General features: G+C 43.8%; 1 protein-coding gene across 2 annotated transcripts in view; it reads left to right on the top strand.

Moving 5' to 3' along the window:
• Positions 1-1,845: 1,845 nt before the first annotated feature.
• The window catches only part of wfdc2 (WAP four-disulfide core domain 2), a 28,587-nt gene continuing 8,588 nt past the window's right edge, over positions 1,846-21,844 (top strand). The window contains exons 1-2 of one of the 2 annotated variants that reach the window (XM_059978732.1): positions 1,846-2,026; positions 19,216-19,350. In XM_059978732.1, the coding sequence (XP_059834715.1) occupies positions 1,927-2,026; positions 19,216-19,350 (235 nt within the window). In that variant the 5' untranslated portion in view covers positions 1,846-1,926. Of the gene's footprint in view, positions 2,027-19,212; positions 19,351-21,844 lie in introns of both variants that reach the window. The other variant, XM_059978731.1, reaches the window with a different exon arrangement.

Here is a 21,844-nt window from a genome sequence, read left to right on the forward strand (position 1 = left end):
ATTTCCTTTATCTGTCAAGGTTAGAGCTTGGGTTTAGTTGTACCCAGTGCTTGGTGTCCAGTGAAGTACTCTGTATCCAGTGGGCTACCTGCATCTGGTGTTCCAGGAACACCAGTGGGTTCTTATGAGTTTCCCGTATCTATTAGGCTTTCCCGTTCCCAGTGGCACCCCCCCCCCCCCACCAGGAGGCTTAGCCTATATCCAGTGGATTATTTTACAGCCAGTGAATTCCCCTGCATCCAGTGGTCACTCTGGTGGGCCTAGCATCCAGTGCATTTCCCAGGACAATTATTTCTCCTGGAGCCAACCTACCCCTCACACTTTCAGAGTTTCCTATTTTTTCAGATGTAAATTAATCCTTGTTGCCAGGACATTGACTTCTATTGATTGGCCGGCACTACTCTGTTGCTGGGGTGCTGGCAAATTTCTACAGATGCACCATGGAGAGCATTCTGACTGCTGGCATCACCGCCTGGTATGGAGGCTCCCATGCAGAGGATTGAAGGAGACTGCAGAGGGTTGCAGACTCTGCCTGCTCCATCATGGGCATAAGCCTCCCCACCATCTTCAAAAGGCAATGCCTCAGGAAGACAACATCTGTCATTAAGGACCCTCACTGCCTGGGACACACCCTCTTCTCATTATTACCATCAAGGAGAAGCTACAGGAGCCTGAAGACCCACACTCAATGTTTTAGAAACAGCTTCTTTCCCTCTGCCATCAGATTTCTGAACAGTTTGTCAACCCATGAACACTACTTCCCAATTCCTCTTTTGCACTGTTTGTATTTTATTATGGAATGCAACTTATAGTAATGTTTTATATCTTTCACTGTCCTGCTGCCACAAAACAACAGGTTTCACAACTTACATATATACATATCAGTGACAAGAAACCTGATTCTGATTGCCCAACTGTTTCCAGGTTGTTGGCCTCAAAATGTCTTTGAAGTAAAAAATTAACTGCTTCTCTTACCTGACCTTCTGAATAATTCTAGTTATTCTAGTCTTGCTGTTTTCTTTTTTTATTTTCACTTACTTGTTGGCCTCTGTTGAGTGGACTTGTGCTGCACCGAGTTCCTTGACGTGGTCCCCTGGAAGTAGCAACCCAGGAAGGCAAGCTGGTGACAAAGGCGAGTGGTATGTTTGCCTTCACTGGACAGAGCTCAGAGTACAAGAATTGGTATGTCATGTTACAAGATGGTGAGGAGACCATCATTGCGGAGGAATTGATTGACAAACTTGGTTCATGGTGATGCCAAGAAAAGATCAGAAGCTCTCAATGACATGATGACCCTGAGTAGGACAAGATTAATTTTCCTTTCCTGGTAGTGATGCCCAGAACTGTATCCCCTGAACTGGAGGAAAAGGTCTCCTCATTGCCCCAGAGAGAATCACTCCCACCAACAGCCCACTCAGGGCAGAACTAGTATTTATGATCCACTGCTCTGCTCCCCAGTTTGTGGAAATGGTTCCCTGATATCAACTCTTTCACCATTTAACCATTCTCAGATTACTCCTGGGCCTTCTTTTTGCTAGGGAAAAGAGCCTCAGCCTATCTTGGCAAACAGAACCTCTCAGCTCCAGGATTTTCATTGTAAATGTTTTTGTACTTCTTCCACTGCCAAGAATGGCAATTCTGAAAGCTTCTGCAGACAAAATCTTAACCAAACACATGACTACATATTCTGAGGCTATACTGGCAGCACTAGGACCCTGGAGGGATACAGTTAAATTGGAAACAGATTTAAATCCTAACTGGCATTAAGCTTCTGCCCAGACATTATGTATGGTATTGGCTAGGTCCCAGGCTGAATATTTGAAATACTTGATGTAATGAGATCTACCCTCACCAGACTGGTTACAGACGTGTTTCATTCCCTGTGTCTCCACTGTCACACTTGCTGCTGCTCCTTCACCCCTGGACATGAGGACATGGTTTCCCGACCGTCTGGTCCTGGTCCTCACCCTTGCCACTATCGTACTGTGGCTGGGTTCAACCTCAGCCCAAGGATACAACTCCACGGGTGAGTTCACCACTCTCTTCATGTCTCAGACGTTCTTATTATCCTCGAGTTGAACAGTACCGTGAGAAACCCATTCTATGTAAATTCCTTTCACCTTCAGCAGGCAGCTAAATGCTGCTGGCTTCTGTGAGTATTCAACTTCAGCTGCTAGTCAGCAGCTAGGTCTTATTCCTAGTCTATGACCATCAGAACAACCCTGGCTGCTTTACCCTTTCTGTTTGGCTTGATTTACCCTTTCCCCCACATCTTCCCCACTCTCTTTCTTCTATCTACCTTTGTCTGTCTCCTTCTGCATCACTCTCTCTCTCTTCAAATTAACTTATTTTCTTTTTGTCTGTTCTTTCTGTCGGTCTCCTTTTCTGAGTCACACACACACAGACAATGCCCAGGGACTCAGCAGAGTAGGCAGTATCTCCTTTTCTCTTTGCTGTTCTATTCACTCTCTACCTTTCATAACTTTAGAAAAATAAGAACAGAAGCAGGCTACTCTGCTGGCCCTTTCAGCCTGTTGCATTGTGTAGAATTCATGATTAATTATGAGCTAACCCCACCCATAACTATTAATAACTGTGATTAGTTGATTACTATATTGAATGTTGATTTAAGATTGACATCACTAGCACATGCCGAAGACAGTTCTGATTCCTTCCTGCCATCAGTATATACAAATGGTTGCCAACTCTTCCCTTGAATATCTCACTCTGGTATTTTTTGTCCTGACCCCTACTGTTGGATTCCTCAACTCACAACTGTAACTTTTCTCCATTGACTATCTTCCATCCTGAAAATTACAATTAACTAACCCAGTCACCTTCTGTTTTCTAGCTGTCATTCTGTTAAATCCACATGGCACTCCTGTGAGGTAGAGGGATGGTGTTGAAGTTGCCACTGTACTCCTAATGCAGCTTTATTTGGGGTCCATTGCATATTCCCTCTTCCTCCTTCCATCCCCGTTTGTCTAGCCCCTGCCTCTGTTATTTATCCTCCTTCTTCCCTTTCTGTTTTTTAAAATCTCTTTCTCCTTTGTTTTCCTGACTCTTACACTCTCAAACTTCCCTGTTTAACTCCCTCTACATCCGTTTTGCCTTACATCTTCCCTCTTCCTGCCAGCTTCCCTCTCTCCTTTTTCTGCTCATCTCCTGGTGCCCTTCCTCTCTACATCAACATGGAAATACAGGGAAAGTTTGTGAAGCCTGAACAGCTTGCAGTTATTGAACATCTTGAGCAATGTAATAATTCACACGCGATCTACACAGCATCTCGGCATTATTAGATAAACATGAGAAAGTATGATAATATAGGGATATCACGGCTGTGCATTACACAGCACCCTGTGAGGGATTCTATTCTGTGATACAGAAGGGACGCGCTCAGACCAAAGGCTTGAGATGTGCAAGGAGTGTTCTGAACAAAGCAGATGAGCTTAGAGCGTGGATCAGCACTTGCAGCTATGATGTTGTGGCCATTACAGAGACTTGGATGGCTCAGGGACAAGATTGGTTACTTCAAGTGCCGGGTTTTAGATGTTTCAGAAAGGACAGGGAGGGAGGCAAAAGAGGTGGGGGCGTGGCACTGTTGATCAGAGATAGTGTCACGGCTGCAGAAAAGGTGGACACCATGGAGGGATTGTCTACAGAGTCTCTGTGGGTGGAGGTTAGGAACAGGAAGGGATCAATAACTTTACAGGGTGTTTTTTATAGGCCGCCTAATAGTGACAGGGATATTGAGGAGCAGATAGGGAAACAGATCCTGAAAAGGTGTAATAATAACAGAGTTGTCGTGATGGGAGACTTTAATTTCCCAAATATTGATTGGCATCTCCCTAGAGCAAGGGGTTTAGATGGGGTGGAGTTTGTCAGGTGTGTTCAGGAAGGTTTCTTGACACAATATGTAGATAAGCCTACAAGAGGAGACGCTGTACTTGATTTTGTATTGGGAAATGAACCTGGTCAGGTGTCAGATCTCTCAGTGGGAGAGCATTTTGGAGATCGTGATCATAATTCTATCTCCTTTACAATAGCATTGGAGAGAGATAGGAACAGACAAGTTAGAAAAGCGTTTAATTGGAGTAAGGGAAATTATGGGGCTATCAGGCAGGAAATTGGAGGCTTAAATTGGAAACAGATGTTCTTAGGGAAAAATATGGAAAAAATGTGGCAAATATTTAGGGGATATTTGTGTAGAGTTCTGTATAGGTATGTTCCAATGAGACAGGGAAGTTACGGTAGGGTACAGGAACTGTGGTGTACAAAGGTTCTAATAAATCTAATCAAGAAAAGCAAAGCTTACAAAAGGTTCAGAGAGCTAGGTAATGTTAGAGATGTAGAAGATTATAAGGCTACTAGGAAGGAGCTTATAAAGGAAATTAGGAGAGCCAGAAGGGGCCATGAGAAGGCCTTGGCAGGCAGAATTAAGGAAAACCTAAGGCATTCTACAAGTATGTGAAGAACAAGATGATAAGAATAGGACCTATCAAACGTGACAGTGGGAAAGTGTGTATGAAACCGGAGGAAATAACTGAGGTACATAATGAATACTTTACTTCAGTATTCACTATGGAAAAGGATCTTAGTGATTGTAGTGATGACTTGCTGCAGACTGATAAGCTTGAGCATGTAGACATTAAGAAAGAGGATGTGCTGGAGCTTTTGGAAAGCATCAAGTTGGATAAGTTGCCAGGACTGGATGAACTGTACCCCAGGCTACTGTGGGAGGCGAGGGAGGAGATTGCTGAGCCTCTGGTGATGATCTTTGCATCATCAATGAGGATGGCAGAGATTCTGGAGGATTAGAGGGTGGTGGATGTTGTTCCTTTATTCAAGAAAGGGAGTAGAGATAGACCAGGAAATTATAGACCAGTGAGTCTTACCTCAATGGTTGTTAAGTTGATGGAGAAGATCCTGAGAGGCAGGATTTATGAACATTTGCAGAGGTATAATATGATTAGGAATAGTCAGCATGGCTTTGTCAAGGGCAGGTCATGCCTTACAAGCCTGATTGAATTCTTTTGAGGATGTGACTAAACACATTGATGAAGGAAGAGCAGTAGATGTAATGTATATGGATTTCAGCAAGGCATTTGATAAGGTACCGCGTGCAAGGCTTATTGAGAAAGTAAGGAGGCATGGGATCCAAGGGGACTGATTTGTGGATCCAGAACTGGCTTGCCCACAGAAGGCAAAGAGTGGTTGTAGATGGGTCAAATTCTGCATGGAGGTAAGTGACCAGTGGTGTGCCACAGGGATCTGTTCTGGGACCCTTACTCTTCATGACTTTTATTAATGGCCTGGATGAGGAAATGGAGGGATGGATTAGTAAGTTTGCTGATGACACAAAGGTTGGGGGTGTTGTGGATAGTGTGGAGGACTGTCAGAGGTCACAGCGGGACATTGATAGGATGCAAAACTGGGCTGAAAAATGGCAGATGGAGTACAACACAGATAAGTGTGAGGTGGTTCACTTTGGTAGGTCAAATATGATGGCAGAATATAGTATTAATGGTAAGACTCTTGGCAGTGTGGAGGATCAGAGAGATCTTGGGGTCGGAGTCCATAGGATGATCAAAGCAGCTGCACAGGTTGACTCTGTGGTTAAGAAGGCGTACGGTGTATTGGCTTTCATCAATCGTGGAATTGAATTTAGGAGTTGAGAGGTAATGGTGCAGCTATGTAGGACCCTGGTCAGACCCCACTTGGAGTACTGTGCTCAGTTCTGGTCACCTCACTACAGGAAGGATGCGGAAACCATAGAAAGGGTGCAGAGGAGATTTACAAGGATGATTCCTGGATTGGGGAGCATGCCTTATGAGAATAGGTTGAGTGAACTTGGCCTTTTCTCCTTGGAGCAACAGAAGATGAGAGGTGACCTGATATAAGATGATGTGAGGTATTGATCATGTGGATAGTCAGTTTTCCCAGGGCTGAAATGGTTGCCACAAGAGGACACAGGTTTAAGGTGCTGGGGAGTAGGTACAGAGGAGATGTCAGGGGTAGGTTTTTTACCCAGAGAGTGGTGAGTGTGTGGAATGGGCTGCCGGCAACAGTGGTGGAGGCAGATACGATAGGGTCTTTTAAGAGGCTTTCAGATAGGTACATGGAGCTTAGTAAATTAGAGGGCTTATAGGTAAGCCTGGTAATTTCTGAGGTAGGAATATGTTCAGCACAACTTTGTGGGCCGAAGGTTTCTATCACGGCTGTGCATTACACAGCACCCTATGAAAGATTCGATTTTGTGATATCACGGCTGTGTGCTAAACAGCACCCAATGAGTGGTTCTATTCTGTGATATCATGGTTGTAATTTACACAGCTCCCTATGAGTGGTTCTATTCTGCTCTGCATCAGTGTCTGGGCCTTTAGTCACTGACACATTGTAATAGCTTTACCAAAAACACCAGCGTATCTGGCTGCACCACATACAATATCTTCCATATTACCTAAATGCCTACACTCCTGAAATATCTTGTCTGTAAAGCCCATCAGGATGTTATAGAAGCTATTTAACTGCAAGTTATTTACTCTTCCTCATAGATAAAGAGTACTTCCTGCTGAATAGGGATGGTGGAGATCAGAAACTCCTGATACTCACACATTTTCCTTAAAGCAAAGTCTTGTCATTGACACATCAGAGACACAAAAGATTCTGCAGGTGCTGGAAATCTTGAGCACCAATGTGCAAAATGCTGGAGGAGATTTTGAAGAGTCCTGATGAAGGGTCTTAGCCTGAAACATTGACTGTTTATTCCCCTCTGCAGATGCTGCTTGACTAATTGAGTTCCTCCACCATTTTGTGTAAGGCTCATGTCACTGGTCTTCCCATTTGACTCCAGTGTTGAGTCTGCACTAGAAATGCAAAAGGCTTTACTTTTCCTTTCAAGGGTGAAATAGAAGACAAGAAATACACCAAGTGGCAGATTGAGGTTCTCAAAGTTACCTCAGGCTGCGGGACAGGGGGAGGGGGTATTTGTGACGTGGTGGCAGTTGTCTCGCTCTGTGTAATTACAAGAGATTCTGCAGATGCTGGAAATCCAGAGTAACACATACAAATGTCCTGTTGAAGGGTCTCAGCCCAAAACATCGACTGTCAATTCCTTTCCACAGATGCTGCCTGACCTGCTGGGTTCTTCCAGCATATTGTGTGTGTTTTTCCACATCTCACCTTGTCCCTAACCCACATTCCCCTTCAGCTAGACGGTTAGTTGTGGCTTTATACTGAGCATCTGTTTCTTGCTTTGACTTCAAATCAACCAAGATTGAATTATAGCAACACGTGTTCATACTCGACACAGAGTCTCATTTCAGTGGCACTGAAGGCAAATGTCAGTCTGGGGCCCAGGGAGTAACCCACCCAGACTGAACAAATGCAGAAAACAGCTGCAATTAGAGAAAATCGTGACTTTTGGAGAAATTGCTGAAAGGGTTCATTCAGCCTGGAAAATTGGGACCTGTGCATGTGTAATCTGTCAGTGAAGGAAAACAACAGTACCAGCAAATACATTAGAGAGCATTGTAACCAGGGCAGAGTTCAGAATCTGAATCAGGTTTCATATCACCAGCATATGTTGTGAAATTTGTTAACTTTGTGGCACCGGTACAATGCAATACATGATAAATATGGGGAAAAAACTGAATTACCGTGTGCGTGTGTGTGTGTATTATGCATAAGGCAGCAGACCGAGCCATCTTTTGGCAATAACACTCAAACAACAGGAAGCTAAAAGGTCTATACCTGTGCTAAACATGGAGTAGTATCTTCAAAAGAGGAAATAAATAACACATTCAAGAATTACTTTAAAGATCTGTATACAAGTGGCTCAGTTCCTTCTGAGAATGACTTCACAGACTTTTTTTAGTAAATTAGACCTCCCTACGTTGTCATTAGAGGACACCAAAACTCTAGACTCTCTTATTGCACTGGATGAGCTACTCAAAGCAGTCAAAGCTACAAGTAAGGGCTCTACGCCAGGTATAGATGGCATACCTGTGGAACTTTACCTAGCACTTTGGGATATTCTTAGACCAGTATGGTTAGAAACATTAAATTATACTATTGGAAATGGCGCTTTCCATAGAGATCTAAGCACAGCCCTGCTTACAGTTATACCTAAGCCCAGCAAGGACCCCTTGGAGTGTGCCAATCACCGTCTAATCTCCTTGATAAATGCTGACCTCAGGATATTTTCCAAAGTCTTAGCCAGTAGACATGAGACAGTAGTTGGGAAAATAATTAGCCCAGATCAAACGGGCTTTATCAGGGGATGTCTCACATCTGATAATATTCGCCGGCTCTTACACATACTGAGTGTAACACATAAAATCCTGCCTGCCTGTGGCCGGCTATTTCTAGATGCTGAAAAAGCGTTCCATTGCCTTGAATGGCCAGATCTTTGGAGAGTTCTAAAAGAATTTAAGTTTGGCGATAAATTTATCAATATGATTCAAACACTGTATGCTAATCCCTCAGTCCGGGTATGTGTGGGAGGAGGTTTCTCAGAGTTACTTGACATAGAATGGGGCACATGACAAGGGGACCTTCTGTCTCCTGTAATTTTTACTGTATCTATTGAACCACTTGCACATTTAATTAGAAACTCTCCTCAGATCTCCCCTATTACAATAGGTACAACATCACATTCAATATAACTTTACGCGGATGACACATTAGTTTATATGGCAAATGTTCAACAAACTCTCCCCTATGTTTTAAAAACACTGAAGCAATTTGGATTTCTTTCAGGATACAAAGTTAATCTGTCAAAATCAGCACTGATGCTGATTAATACAGATAAAAGTAAGGTGTCTCTCCCTCCCCAGATTAACGTTACAAATGAAGTCCTCTACTTGAGTATTAAAGTTAATACTTTCCTATCATCTGTGGCTAATTCAAATTACTTTTTAATTTTGAAAAAAATAGAAGATATTAATAGATGGAGACACCTGCCAGCATCAGTCCCAGCCTGTATATCGGTCATTAAAATGAACATCTTACCCCACATTAATTTTATCAGCTCAATGATCCCGTTTGCACCTCCAGCAGGATATTGGCAAAAACTGAACTCCTTAGTACAATGCTATGTTTGGAACGGTAAATGACCCAATGTAAAGTGGTCAGCTCTACAATTCAGAAAGTCAGATGGGGGATTGGCATGTCCAAATTTTAAACTGTATCACTGGGCATTTGTTTTAAAAAGTCTTAGTTATTGGATGGAGGAGGATAAAGTTTCATCATGGAAAAATATAGACCATAGCTAATAGCACCAATAAGGTTGAAGGACTTTCTCCTTATAAGTATGTCTACCAAAAAATGTGATTTGTATTACGGTCCAATTTTAACCCATATGCTACAAGTGTTTAGCAGAAAAATTCCTAAAATTTAAAATTGTATGGTGCAAATCATCTTCATCATGGAACAATAATCATCTTCTATCTTGGGGGAAATCATTCACTAACAGAACTTGGGCGGATAAAGGTATTACTACTCTTCAAGATGTTAATGGGGCAAGTACTATCCTTAGCTTTCAAGGACTGGTATCTCGATAAAATATTGATAAACACTCTCTTTTCTTCCACTTTAGAGTAAGATCAGCTTGTAAAGCCTACGGGGTTCCCGGGGGGGGGGGGGGGGTCAGATTTAAAGGAACATCCCATTTTAAGTTGGATACAGAGTGCTCCAAGACAGATAGGGTCATATATCTATGATAAATTAAACCCCCAGAAGTATATGCCCACATCAGGAGTAAAAGCCTAGGATAGGGACATATCTGAATTGGGACAAGACTTAGACTGGGATGCAATTTGGGATAACACTGCTGGTGCTTCGAGAAAACCCAAATCATCGGTATATACACTTGAAATTTTGACATAGAGCGTATCTAACACTATGAATTAGACAACAAATGAGGCTGGTTCCTGACCCATATTGTTCATTCTGCCCCCACAGAACCATTGGCTCTTTTATACATGTTGTATGGGAATGTCCTGGGGTTTTTGGTTTGTGGGGGAAGGTTATCAGTACTCTTACAGAACTAATGGGGTTACAATTACCAATGGACCCTGCTGTACATTTTCTAAATGATGACTCCCACCTTTCCCTTACGGAAAAAAACAGACAAAATCTGGCTGGCAGGCCTGACTGCAGCTAAGAAGATCACAGTTCAGCATTGGAAACCTCCCCATGATATTTCAAGTACTCACTGGCTTCAGAGCTTTTTGGACATTTCTTACCTGGAATTATCATCAGCAAGAGTAAATGATGCACGACCAAACACAATCTTAATGTGGACAAATTTGATATCTAATTAAAAGATCTTCTGTTAAAATAGGAATGCTCTGTCTGTGCATGCACTACTATTCAGTTGGTTGGTGGAGGGAAGAGGGGTGGAGAGGGGGTTGAGAATGAGGGTTGGGGGGGCTGGGTTAAAAAGTCAAAATGTAATTGGCAACTGGTTGTATTGAATGTAATTTGTTGGTGTTGCAATAAAAATTAATGATAAAAAAGAGATTGCTAAAAAAAGTAGAAACTTTGAATTTTTGTTTGCAGAGTGGCCGTATCCATGTAGACATCAATTGTTCCATTTTTTATGGACTTGTAAATAGAATTGAATTTAGTGCATCTGTTAGCAAACATCCCTAGAACATTACTTCAGTTTTTCCCTCCAAGGCCATTACCCAGCACACTGCATTTCTAGCATCACCAGGTTTTAAAATACACTGAGTGTACATTTGTGGTTTCTGCTGCTGTAGCCCATCCACAAAGTCCAATGTATCATGCGTTCAGAAATGCTTTTCTGCACACTGCTCTTACTGTCCCTAGCTGTCAGCTTCAACTGGTCATTTTCCTCTGACCGCTCTTATTAACAAGTCATTTTCACCCACAGATCTGCTACTCACTGAATGCTTTTCATTTTACGCACTATTCTCTGAAACTCTGAACAATGTGGAGCATAAAAATCCCAGGAGATCATCAATTTCTCAGATACTTAAACCACCCCATCTGGCACTAATAATCATCCGCAGTCAAAATCACTTTGATCACATTTCTTCCCCATTCTGATGTTTGGTCTGAACAAAAACTGAACCTCTTGACCATGTCTGTGTACAATTTTCCATTATGTTGCTGTCACATGATTGGCTGATTAGATATTTGCATTAATAAGCAGGTGTACCTAATAAAGAAGCAATCAGATGTATTTTGGCCTCACTTTTGGCTTTTTGACCAAGAAAGATCATTGTTGAACTGCGACACTGCCCTGAGGAAGTCCTATTGTGATGGCCTGGCACTGAGACTATTGACCAATAACCACGGTCAATACAGGGCCATTGATACCCAGTGACTTTGCTGCTATCAAAGCTCCTTAATGGGGCCAAATGCAACCCTTTTATCCCATCCCTGGTACTCTGAAGTTTGAGTTAACACTATAGCAGGGTCAGCAGCTGTGTGGTCCTTGCAAAATCTGAACTAGGTCATTGATGAGAAGGTTTTTTTAAAATTTAACCATTTTTTCAGAGTCTGGCTGTCACTATAGGGCCACCACTTGCTGGTTATCCCAGATTGACCTTGAGAACGTGGAGATGGTCCAGCTTCACAAATTTGTCTGGCCAATTAAGAGTTAATTTAATTGCAAAGGCATATTGAACTGATCGGGTAAGGGTGACAGACTTTCCTCTGCCAAGGAAGTTCATGACAATCCATTAGATTTTGTGGTTGTCATTGTCAGAACTAGTTGTTCTAGATTATTAACTGCAGGGCTGCAGTGGAATCAGTACTGGTGCCTGTGGATTAATCAGTAATTTAACCACTGCACTACCAAGTACCATTTGATAACTCTGTATCAATTCCATCACTTTACTGAAGACTGGGGCATAAACTGGCTGGACTGTACTTGTCTTGCTTTGTGTGAACAGGACAATGGGCAATTTTCCATGTTGTTAGGTAGATGCCAATGTTGTCACTGTACTGCACTGGTGCAGCTTGGCTATAATTGCTACTAGCTCTGAAGGGCAGATCTTCAGCTGGATGTTGTTGCCTGAGTCAAGACAGCAAACTCCATCCCCCTCAAAGAGTAGCTTTATGTCGTCTTCGCAGACACCAAGTTACATATATTAAAAATCCTGACCATTACCTGGATTTAAATTCTGAAGTGAAATTTGTACTTGGATCTCTGGATTACTAGTCTGGTAACTTGACCACTGTACCAGTATCTCAGTCAGTGTTCTTTGGATGAGGCTTTATCCGTTAACTTACTCAGTCACTAATGGTATATTGTTGACATTGTTAAAGTTAGTCCTACTGAGGAGAAACAGTCTCAGTATCGACACCGTGATTATCAAAGAACTGGGGCAAATATAAATTGTATAATTAGCTAACAATGGTATCAATTTAGAAATTAGTAACAAGTGAAGAATCTACATGTTAATGTGCAGATGGGTTATTTCAAAGTCAGTTCTGATATTGCTACCTATCTTGGGTCTACAATATAGACATCATTATCCATGTGGGTATTTGTGTCAGTATATGTAATGGCATCTATCAGAGAGTGTCACTTTAAGTAGATATATTAAGGAATTTTTGTGGTCATCAACCTAGTCATTGGCTTCAATTGGATTGTTTGTTGTTGGTGTTGGTACAGGAGTCAATTGAAATACGCTGGTATCTACTGACGAGAATAGGAAGATCAATATGTAGCAGTGTGTTCTGTACCAGTATGATTATCAACACTGAGATTATCAACGTTAAAATAAATCTGACAGGCACTGTCAATGTATGTGTCATCACCTGACTGGAAAAATATCTGAGATGTGAATACACATTTGTGACGTTCAGAGAGTGACTGATTAGAATTTATCATTTGGTCAGTAATGTTATTAACATCAATATATGATTAAAGAGACAGTTCAGGAACAGATTCTTCCTCTCTGCCGTCTGATTTCCCTCCCTCACATGGGCATCTACCAACCTCCCTTTGTCACACTGGCATCTACAATCCTCCTCCTTCCTTCACACTGGCATCTGCCATCTTCCCTCCCTCACACTGGCACCTACCATCCTCCTCCCTCCCTCACACTGGCACCTACCATCCTCCTCCCTCCCTCCCTCACACTGGCATCTACCATCCTTCCTCCCTCACACTGGCATCTACTATCTTCCCTCCCTCACACTGGCACCTACCATCCTCCTCCCTCCCTCACACTGGCACCTACCATCCTCCTCCCTCCCTCACACTGGCACCTACCATCCTCCTTCACACTGGCATCTACCATCTTCCCTCCCTCACACTGGCATCTACCATCCCTCCCCTCACACTGGCATCTGCCACCTCCCCTCCCTCACACTGGCACCTACCATCCCCCTCCCTCCTTCACTGGCATCTGCCATTTCCCTCCCTCACACTGGCACCTACCATCCTCCTCTCTCCCTCACACTGGCACCTACCATCCCCTCCCTCCTTCACACTAGCATCTACCATCTTCCCTCACACTGGCACCTACCATCCTCCTCCCTCCACACTGGCATCTACCATCTTCCCTCCCTCACACTGGCATCTACCATCCTTCCTCCCTCACACTGGCATCTACTATCTTCCCTCCCTCACACTGGCACCTACCCCTCCCTCACACTGGCACCTACCATCCTCCTCCCTCCACACTGGCATCTACCATCCCTCCCTCACACTGGCATCCACCATCTTCCCTCACACTGGCATCTGCCACCTTCCCTCCCTCACACTGGCACCTACCATCCCCCTCCCTCCCTCACACTGGCACCTACCATCCTCCTCCCTCCCTCACACTGGCACCTACCAACCTCCTCCCTCCCTCACACTGGCACCTACCACCCCCTCCCTCCTTCACACTAGCATCTACCATCTTCCCTCACACTGGCATCTACCATCCTCCTTCCTTCGCACTGGCATCTACCATCCTCCTTCCTTCGCACTGGCATCTACCATCCTCCTCCCTCCTTCACACTGGCCTCTACTATCCTCCTTCTTCACACTGGCATCTACCACCCTCCTCCCTCCCTCACACAGTGATCGGGAAGCAGAGCAGCACAGTTTACATGTGTTGTTGATTGAGCTGGGCAGGGCCTAGCAGCACTCAACGTCACTTCAAGATGGCACTGAGCTGCAGACTCTGTTGAGGTTGTGGTTCAGACTAAGTGCTTTATTAAGTTCATAAGAATGGTTTTGGGGAAGGGAGTTACGGGTCAGTTTAGGGTTTAGGGACAGGGACATGGAGGAGTTAGAGGTCAAGCCTTCGCTCCACACCCTTGTTTCGAGGGCAGTGATGTGGACATCCGAAAATGAGGACTCCACTGTGCGGTCAAAAGGCCAGCGATGTAGATATGGGACGCAGGACATCCGGAGTCCAAACCTCGGCTCAGTCATCAAAAGGCCAGTGACGTGGATGTGCGGACAAAGGCCATCTCTGGTTGTTGTGTTTTTCCAGGTCGGTGCATGTCCTTGCGAGCAGGAGGCTTGTGGACTGGTCAGTTGGTGCACTCAGTGTTTGACCCCCAGTATAGTCCAGGGTTTGATACAGAAGATCATAACACAAACCCAATCAGAAGTCTAGAAGTCATAATCCAATGGCTGCATATTGGAATAGTCCTGGATTGATACAGGCAGAAGCTAAAGAGTAAGGCTCCAGAGACAAGGACAATGAAAAGGCAGTTGCAGGAGGCAGAGAAGAAGCTAAGGAATTGCTTCGAGTTTGTGGACTGGGCTGTGTTCAAGGACTCACCAGAGGATCTGAATGAATACACCACAGTAGTCATGGATTTTATAAAAAGTCGTAGATGAGTGTGTCCCCACAACATCATTCAGAGTCTTCCCCAACCAGAAGCCCTGGAGGAACCATGAGATCTGCAATCTTCTGCAAGCCAGATCAGTGGCATTCACACCTGGAGACCAAGTAAAATACAAGAAGTCCAGGTACAATTTCCAGAAAGCCAGTTCATTGGCCAAGTTGCAATTCCAGACTAAACTTGAATCAATGAAAAATTCTTGATGGCTGTGGCCAAGCTTGAATGCTATTACCTCTTACAAAGTGAACTCGGGCGATATAGTTGACAGCAGGGCTTCACTTCCAGATGATCTCAATGCCTTCTATTCTCATTCTGACCATCAAAGCATAGAGAAAGCTTCACAAACTCCCACAGTCCCTGATGACAATGTGATTTCAGTCTCTGAGGTTGACGTGAGAATATCCTTCAGGAGGGTGGACTCACAGAGAGTATCCAGCCCAGATGGGTTATCATTGGCTCTTCACCCAACCCTGGAACATCTGAACAGCAAACATCTGTATATCAGGATGCTCTTTATCAACTATAGCTCAGCATTCAACACTATTATCCCCTCAAAGCTAATCAATAAGCTTCAAGACCTTGGCCTCAATACCTCCATGTGCAATTGGATTCTCAATTCCTCACTCAAGTCAGTTCAGGTTGCCAACTACATCTCTTCCACAATTTCCATTAGCATAGGTGCACCACAAAGCTGTGTGCTTAGCCCTATGCTCTACTCACTTTGTAGTTATAAGGGTGAGGCTAAGCACAGTTCCAATACCATATTCACTGTAAGAGTGCCACTGTTGTTGGCCGAATCAAAAGTGGTGACAATCAGCACATAGGAAGCAGATTGAAAATCTGGCTGAGTGGTGCCACACCAACAACCTCGTGCTCAATATCAGCAAGACCAAGTTGCTGATTATTGACTTCAGGAGGAGGAAGTTGGAGGTCCATCAGCCAGTCCTCATCGGAGGCTCAGCAACTTTAAATTCCTTGGTGTTATCATTTCAGAGGATCTGCCCTGGGCCCAGCATGCAAGTGCAATTACAAAGAAAGCACAGCAGCGTCTCTATTTCATTAGATGTTTGCGAAGATTTGTTATGACATCTAAAACTTTGATAAACTTCTATAGATGTGTGGTGGAGAGTATATTGACTGGTTGCATCACAGCCTGGTATGGAAACACTAGTGCCCTTGAATGGAAAATCTCACAAAAAGTAGTGGATATGGTTCATTCATCCCAGTTAAAACCCTCCCTGCCATTGAACACATCTACATGGAGCGCTGTCACAGGAAAGCAGCATCCATCGTCAAAGACCCCCACCACCCAGGTCATGCTCCCTCGTCACTGCTGCCATCAGGAAAAAGATACAACAGCCTCATGACTCACACTACCAGGTTCAGGAACTGTTACTATCCATCAACTATCAGGCTCTTGAACCACTGGGATAACTTCTCTCAACTTCACTCACTCCATCACTAAACTGTTCCCAAAACCAATGGACTCTTTATCTCATGTTCTCGATACTTATTACTTATTTATTATTCTTTTTATCTCTTTTGTATTTACACAGTTTGTAGTTTTTTGCACATTGGTTTGCCTGCCCTGTTGGGTACGGTCTTTCATTGATTCTGTTATGGTTCTTGAATTTACTGAGTATGCCCGCAAGAAAATAAATCTCAGGGTTGTATATGTGACATCTATATATCTGATAATAAATGTACTTTGAACTTTGAACCCTAGAGGCCTGTCCTACTGCTGGAGGACTATCCATGTGTGTGGGTGAGAGAGAGGAAAGGGGCTTGTTCAGTTGTGTTCTGTGTTATTCTGCTGAGCATTGTGGACATACTATGTTGGCACTGGCACATGTAGCAACACTTGCAGACCACCTCCAGTGTGTTGGCCATTAATGCAAACAACTCATTTCACTGTATGTGTTGATGAATAAATCTGAATCTGAAGCTGAGATCCCTCAGTCATGGTGTGATCTCAGCTCAGCTGCTTTCCATGAGTGGCCCCAGTACCACGGGCGCCAACAGGATTGAACTGCCTTTCCCTGCGGAAAGATCCTGGTGTCTGGAGCAGTGCCGCAAGAAGATCAGGAAATAAGAGGGAATGTAGAGGCATCAGTGCTCTGAGAGAAACTGGGCCACTTATCTCAGGGAGTGTCTCCCATATTGCCTGGGGTGCTCCTTGATTAATTGTGAGTGAAACCTGAAGATGTGTGTCATAATCCTCAGCTCAGGTTTCTGCTGGAAAGAATGAGCAGTGTGTATCTTGGTGTCATCTTGTGCAAGAAATGTGTCAGAGATATGACATCCGAGCTGGGTGTATTTGATGCACCATCAATAACTCACTCTGAGACGTAAAGGTGAGACATTGGCTTTTATTGACTGGAAGAAGGAACCAGCAGTGAGTGACCATCATACTACATCCTGGAGACTGAGAGACCGGGCTCAGGCCTCAATCGCCTTTATACAGGAGTCTGTGGGAGGAGCCACAGGAGCTGTCAGCAGGGGACATGTCCAGACAAGGTATATGTAGTTCACCACAGTATTGTACTCTGAAACCCTGTCCAGTTTTCCAAAGGGTGAGACCGACAGGAAGTGTGCATAAAAATAATTCAAAATTACTGTGATTTACACATTAAAAAAAAGAACAGGGAGAATTTCAGAGGCAGGTGCCTTCACTCAGCGTATTCCCTAAACTAAACGTCAGTTTCCACTCAGCTTCCATGTCCCTGCACTGAAAGCAAATCTCGTGACACAGGATCCTGCAGGTATCTATGGTGATCATAACAAGGCTGGACAAGGATTAGTAAATACATAGCTCCTGACCCTACTGAATCCATTTATAAATGTTTCCGATTGACAGTAATTGGACACGGAAATAAGTTGTTTGCTGGAACATTACCTTCCAAAATCCAGACCACTAGCAAGGACAAGAACAGTAGAGCACAGGAACAAGCCATTCAGCCTACAGCGTTGTGCTGAACTAACTAAATTAGTAATCAAATGACCAATTAAACTAATCCCTACCTCGGCACAATGTCCATATCCTTCCGTTTCCTCTTATGTTCATATGCCTCTACTGTATTTGCCTCTACCAATGCCAGTGCAATCCAGGCACCCACCAGTCTCTCTATAAAACACTTGCCCCACACAACTCCTTTGAACATACCCCCTCTCACCTTAGATGCATGCCCCCTGGTATTAATCAACCCTGGGTGAAAAATATTGGCTGTCTATCCATGCTTCTCATAATCTTAGATACCTCTATCAGACCTCCCCTAAGCTTCTGCCATTTTATCCAATCCTCTCCTTACAGCACACGCCCTCTAATCCAGGATGCATTCTGGTGAACCTCTTCTGCATCCCTCTCCAAAACCTCAACATAGGTGACCAGAAATGAATGCACAAAAAGATCAAGTTTGTACTAATACCCTTCAACATTATCCACCCTGGTTTTACCGCAGTTGGGCTTCCTGACACTGACCAACCTGTTTCCTGCACGAAGGCCCTTGATAATGAGGCCAGTTTTGTTCAGAGGAACTTCTTCAGTCAGAGCATGGTGAGAGTGTGGACGAGCTACCGATGAAAGTGGTGGATGTGGGTTTGATTTCAACATTGAAGAGTAATGTGGGTTTGATTTCAACATTGAAGAGTAATTTGGGTATGTACATGGATGGGAGGGGTATGGAGGGTTATGGATCAGGTGTATGTTGATATGATTAGGCAGAATAATAGTTCAGCATGTACTCGATGATTGAAGGGCCTGTTTCTGTACTGTTGTGCTCTATGACTCTGTTACTCTATCTGCTGACTGCAGGACTGTCCTTGTCAGACCCTCTGTCATGATTCCTTCCCACTCTGGAGGTTTGGAGACATTACTTTGGCTGATACACTTACGGAATGTGGCCCTGTCGGAGGAGCCAATTTAGTTGGACACAATAATTCTGCTAATAACAAAAACAGGGAAATTCTTTCCACTGCACTGGAATGATACAGTATTTGTTTCCAACATACATCACTAGACCAGCTTTTCCTGTTTTTTACTCAGCACAATTTGTGTGAAATTCCAGGGGGGGAAATAGTTGCTCACAATGAATTCAACAGTGATTGTCCTTCAAAAGTGTTTCAATGAGTGTTTTTCACCAAAACATCTGTTTTGGGATGTCTCAAGATTATGTAATTTCCATTGAATTGGGGTGTTTCCTTTGCTTCTTGCCCTGACCACATTCTATTGACCCTTTGATGTCTCCGACTCAGACTGTGTTCCACTAAAGGTCTCTGTGATCTCCAGTTCATATTGGTTAAGCTAAATCTCTCATGATTACCTTATATAGTTTGTGATACTCAGTATATGTGGAGAATCTCTATTGTGTGCTTTGTGTCTGGCAGCAGTTAAATCTGGACGGTGTCCACGGAGACTGGTGGTAGCAGTGTCAAAGCGTGGATGCAAGTGTGATGAAGACTGCCCTGGCCCGGACAAGTGCTGCGTGTATGATTGTGGTGCAGTCTGTGTGCCTCCAGCATTCAGTAAGTATTTCTCACATCACCCCTCACCTCATTCACAAGAGAACGCCTGGTCTCCATAACTAGTAAAAATATGGATTTGCACTTTGGAACACACGTTGGATGAAGTCACAGAAAACACCCGGTGAACACACTTGTGAGTAAGAACAGAAGCAACCGCAGCAGAAGGTCACCTCCTGAAGTAATCTGACATCACTCGATCCCCTTCAGAGCTAAAATCTCTCCATCTCTGCCTTGGATGTACTGTATTTGGTAACTGTACTGCAACTATGCCTATTCTTCGGATGGAGATATTCCTTTTTAACTTGGTCCTGAATAGCCAATATCTCATTTTGAATGTGAGACTCCTGTTTTCTGACACCTCAGGAAAGTTGGCTAGCAACCTGTCAAGCCATGTCAGGTGTTTTTTGTAATTTTCTATGAGGTACCACCTCTCATTCTTCTAAACTCCTTCATGTTAACTTGCAGTGATTCATGAGGAGCCCAGGTCCTCTAAGTATCTACACCTTTCTATCTTAATATCTGAGAACACACTTAGAACCAACCAAATGATTATATTTAGGAAGACAACAGACACCATTGCTGAACATTCTTTGGAGGTGCATCACAGATTGCATCAGGGATCATCTCAGTACACATCCTAAACCCTAGGGTCCTTCACTGTTGCTTTGAAACTCGGTATATCACCATGGTCAAAGTGATAATGAAGGATACTGTGTAAATCACAGCAATGATAGCCTGGAAGATCTTTGGGGCTGAATTATCTTGAGTAGAATGTCCTACACTTACACATTTTTCATGAATGTTTAGTGTCAGCTGCTTTGGTTCACCTGGTCTACATAAGCTAGCCCTACACTCATTTCTAGAGCAACTGGACAGTAACGAAGTTAGATGATTGTTTATTGACTACAGCTCTACCTTCAGTACTATAATTCTCAGCGAACTCATCACCCAGCTCTGAGAATTGGAGGTTTCCCTCTGCAGCTGGGTCCCTGGTAACCTCAGTCAGGGAGGATAAGCAGCAATGCCTCTGCCATGATTATCCTCAACACTGGGGCCCTGCAAAGCTCCACCCTCAGCCCCTACACTACTCCCTGCACACTCATGACTGCATGGCCACGTTCTGCTTTAACTCCATCTACTATTTTGCAGATGGTCCCGCTGTAGTGGGGAGAAGCTCAAGTAATGTTAAGTCAGAGTGTAGGAAGGAAACAGAGTGATTAATAACATGGTGTCATGACAACAACCTTAATTTCAAAAACTGCAAATAAAGAGGACCGGTAGTTGATTTCAGGAAGGTAGGTGCACGTGCTTCTGTTTACATCAACAGTGCTGAGGTTGAGAGAGCTGAGAGCTTCAAGTTCCTAGGAGTGAACATCACCAATAGACTGCTCAGGTCTAACCACATAGATGCCATGATCCAGATTCACCAATGCCTCAACTTCCTCAGGAGGATAATGGAATTTGGCACGGTCCCATCGACCCTTGCCAATTTTTATTGATGTTCCATAGAAGGCATCCTAACTGGGTGCATCATGGTTTGGTCAGCCTGTGACCACAAGAAACGGCAGAAGAGGGCTGTGGATACAGCTCAGAACATAACAGGAAACCAGTCTTCCCTCCATGGACTCGGCCTACACTTTTCACCGTCTCAGTAAAGCAATCAGCAAAATCAAAGACCCCACCCACCTTGGAAATTCTATCTTCTCCCCCTATCCCACTGGGCAGAAGAAACAAAATCCTGAAAGCATGTACCACCAGGCACAAGAATAGCATCTACCCCATGTTATAAGATGTATGAGTACAACATGAGGGACTCCTGACCTCATAACCTACCTCATTATGATCTTGCACCCCATTGTCCACCTGCACTGCACTTACTCCGCAGCTGGTACACTTTATTCTGCACTCTGATAATTTTACCCTGTAATACCTCAATGCAGTGTGTAATGAACTGATCTCTGTGTGTAGTATGCAAGATCAGCTTTGCACTGTGCCTCATTACATGCGACAAAAATAAATTAATTCTGATTCCGGTCATCATACTGAGAAAGAACATTACACCTGGCTGCTCTACGTGATGGGAGTACACCATCATATTGGAGACTGTACCAGCATGATGGTACACCCTTCACTTGCCAAGATTCAAAAGAACAGTTCAGGATCAAACAACATACAGATCCTGGGACATGGGCAGAGGATATGGTGTATCATCCACTGCTCGGTTCAGACTAACCTTGTAATCACCAGGAAGACAAACAGTCTTTTCACACTCTGGAAATATATCGTTGGTTTTGCCAAGTCCATGTGTTCACATTTACCAGCACGCCATGCCATCCTGTCTTCAAATTAGGTCTTAAGAACATAGAGCATGGAGCACTCGCCTAGGTCTGCAACGTATCAATACTACATGCTGCTGAATACAATCAAGAGCCTTATGCTCAGTGTTGAGACAGGAATCCTCTAAAAATTGCACTAGAATGCTGCCAAAGCTACA

The sequence above is a fragment of the Hypanus sabinus genome, chromosome 9, assembly GCF_030144855.1.
Source record: "Hypanus sabinus isolate sHypSab1 chromosome 9, sHypSab1.hap1, whole genome shotgun sequence".
NCBI classification, from domain to species: Eukaryota; Metazoa; Chordata; class Chondrichthyes; order Myliobatiformes; family Dasyatidae; genus Hypanus; species Hypanus sabinus.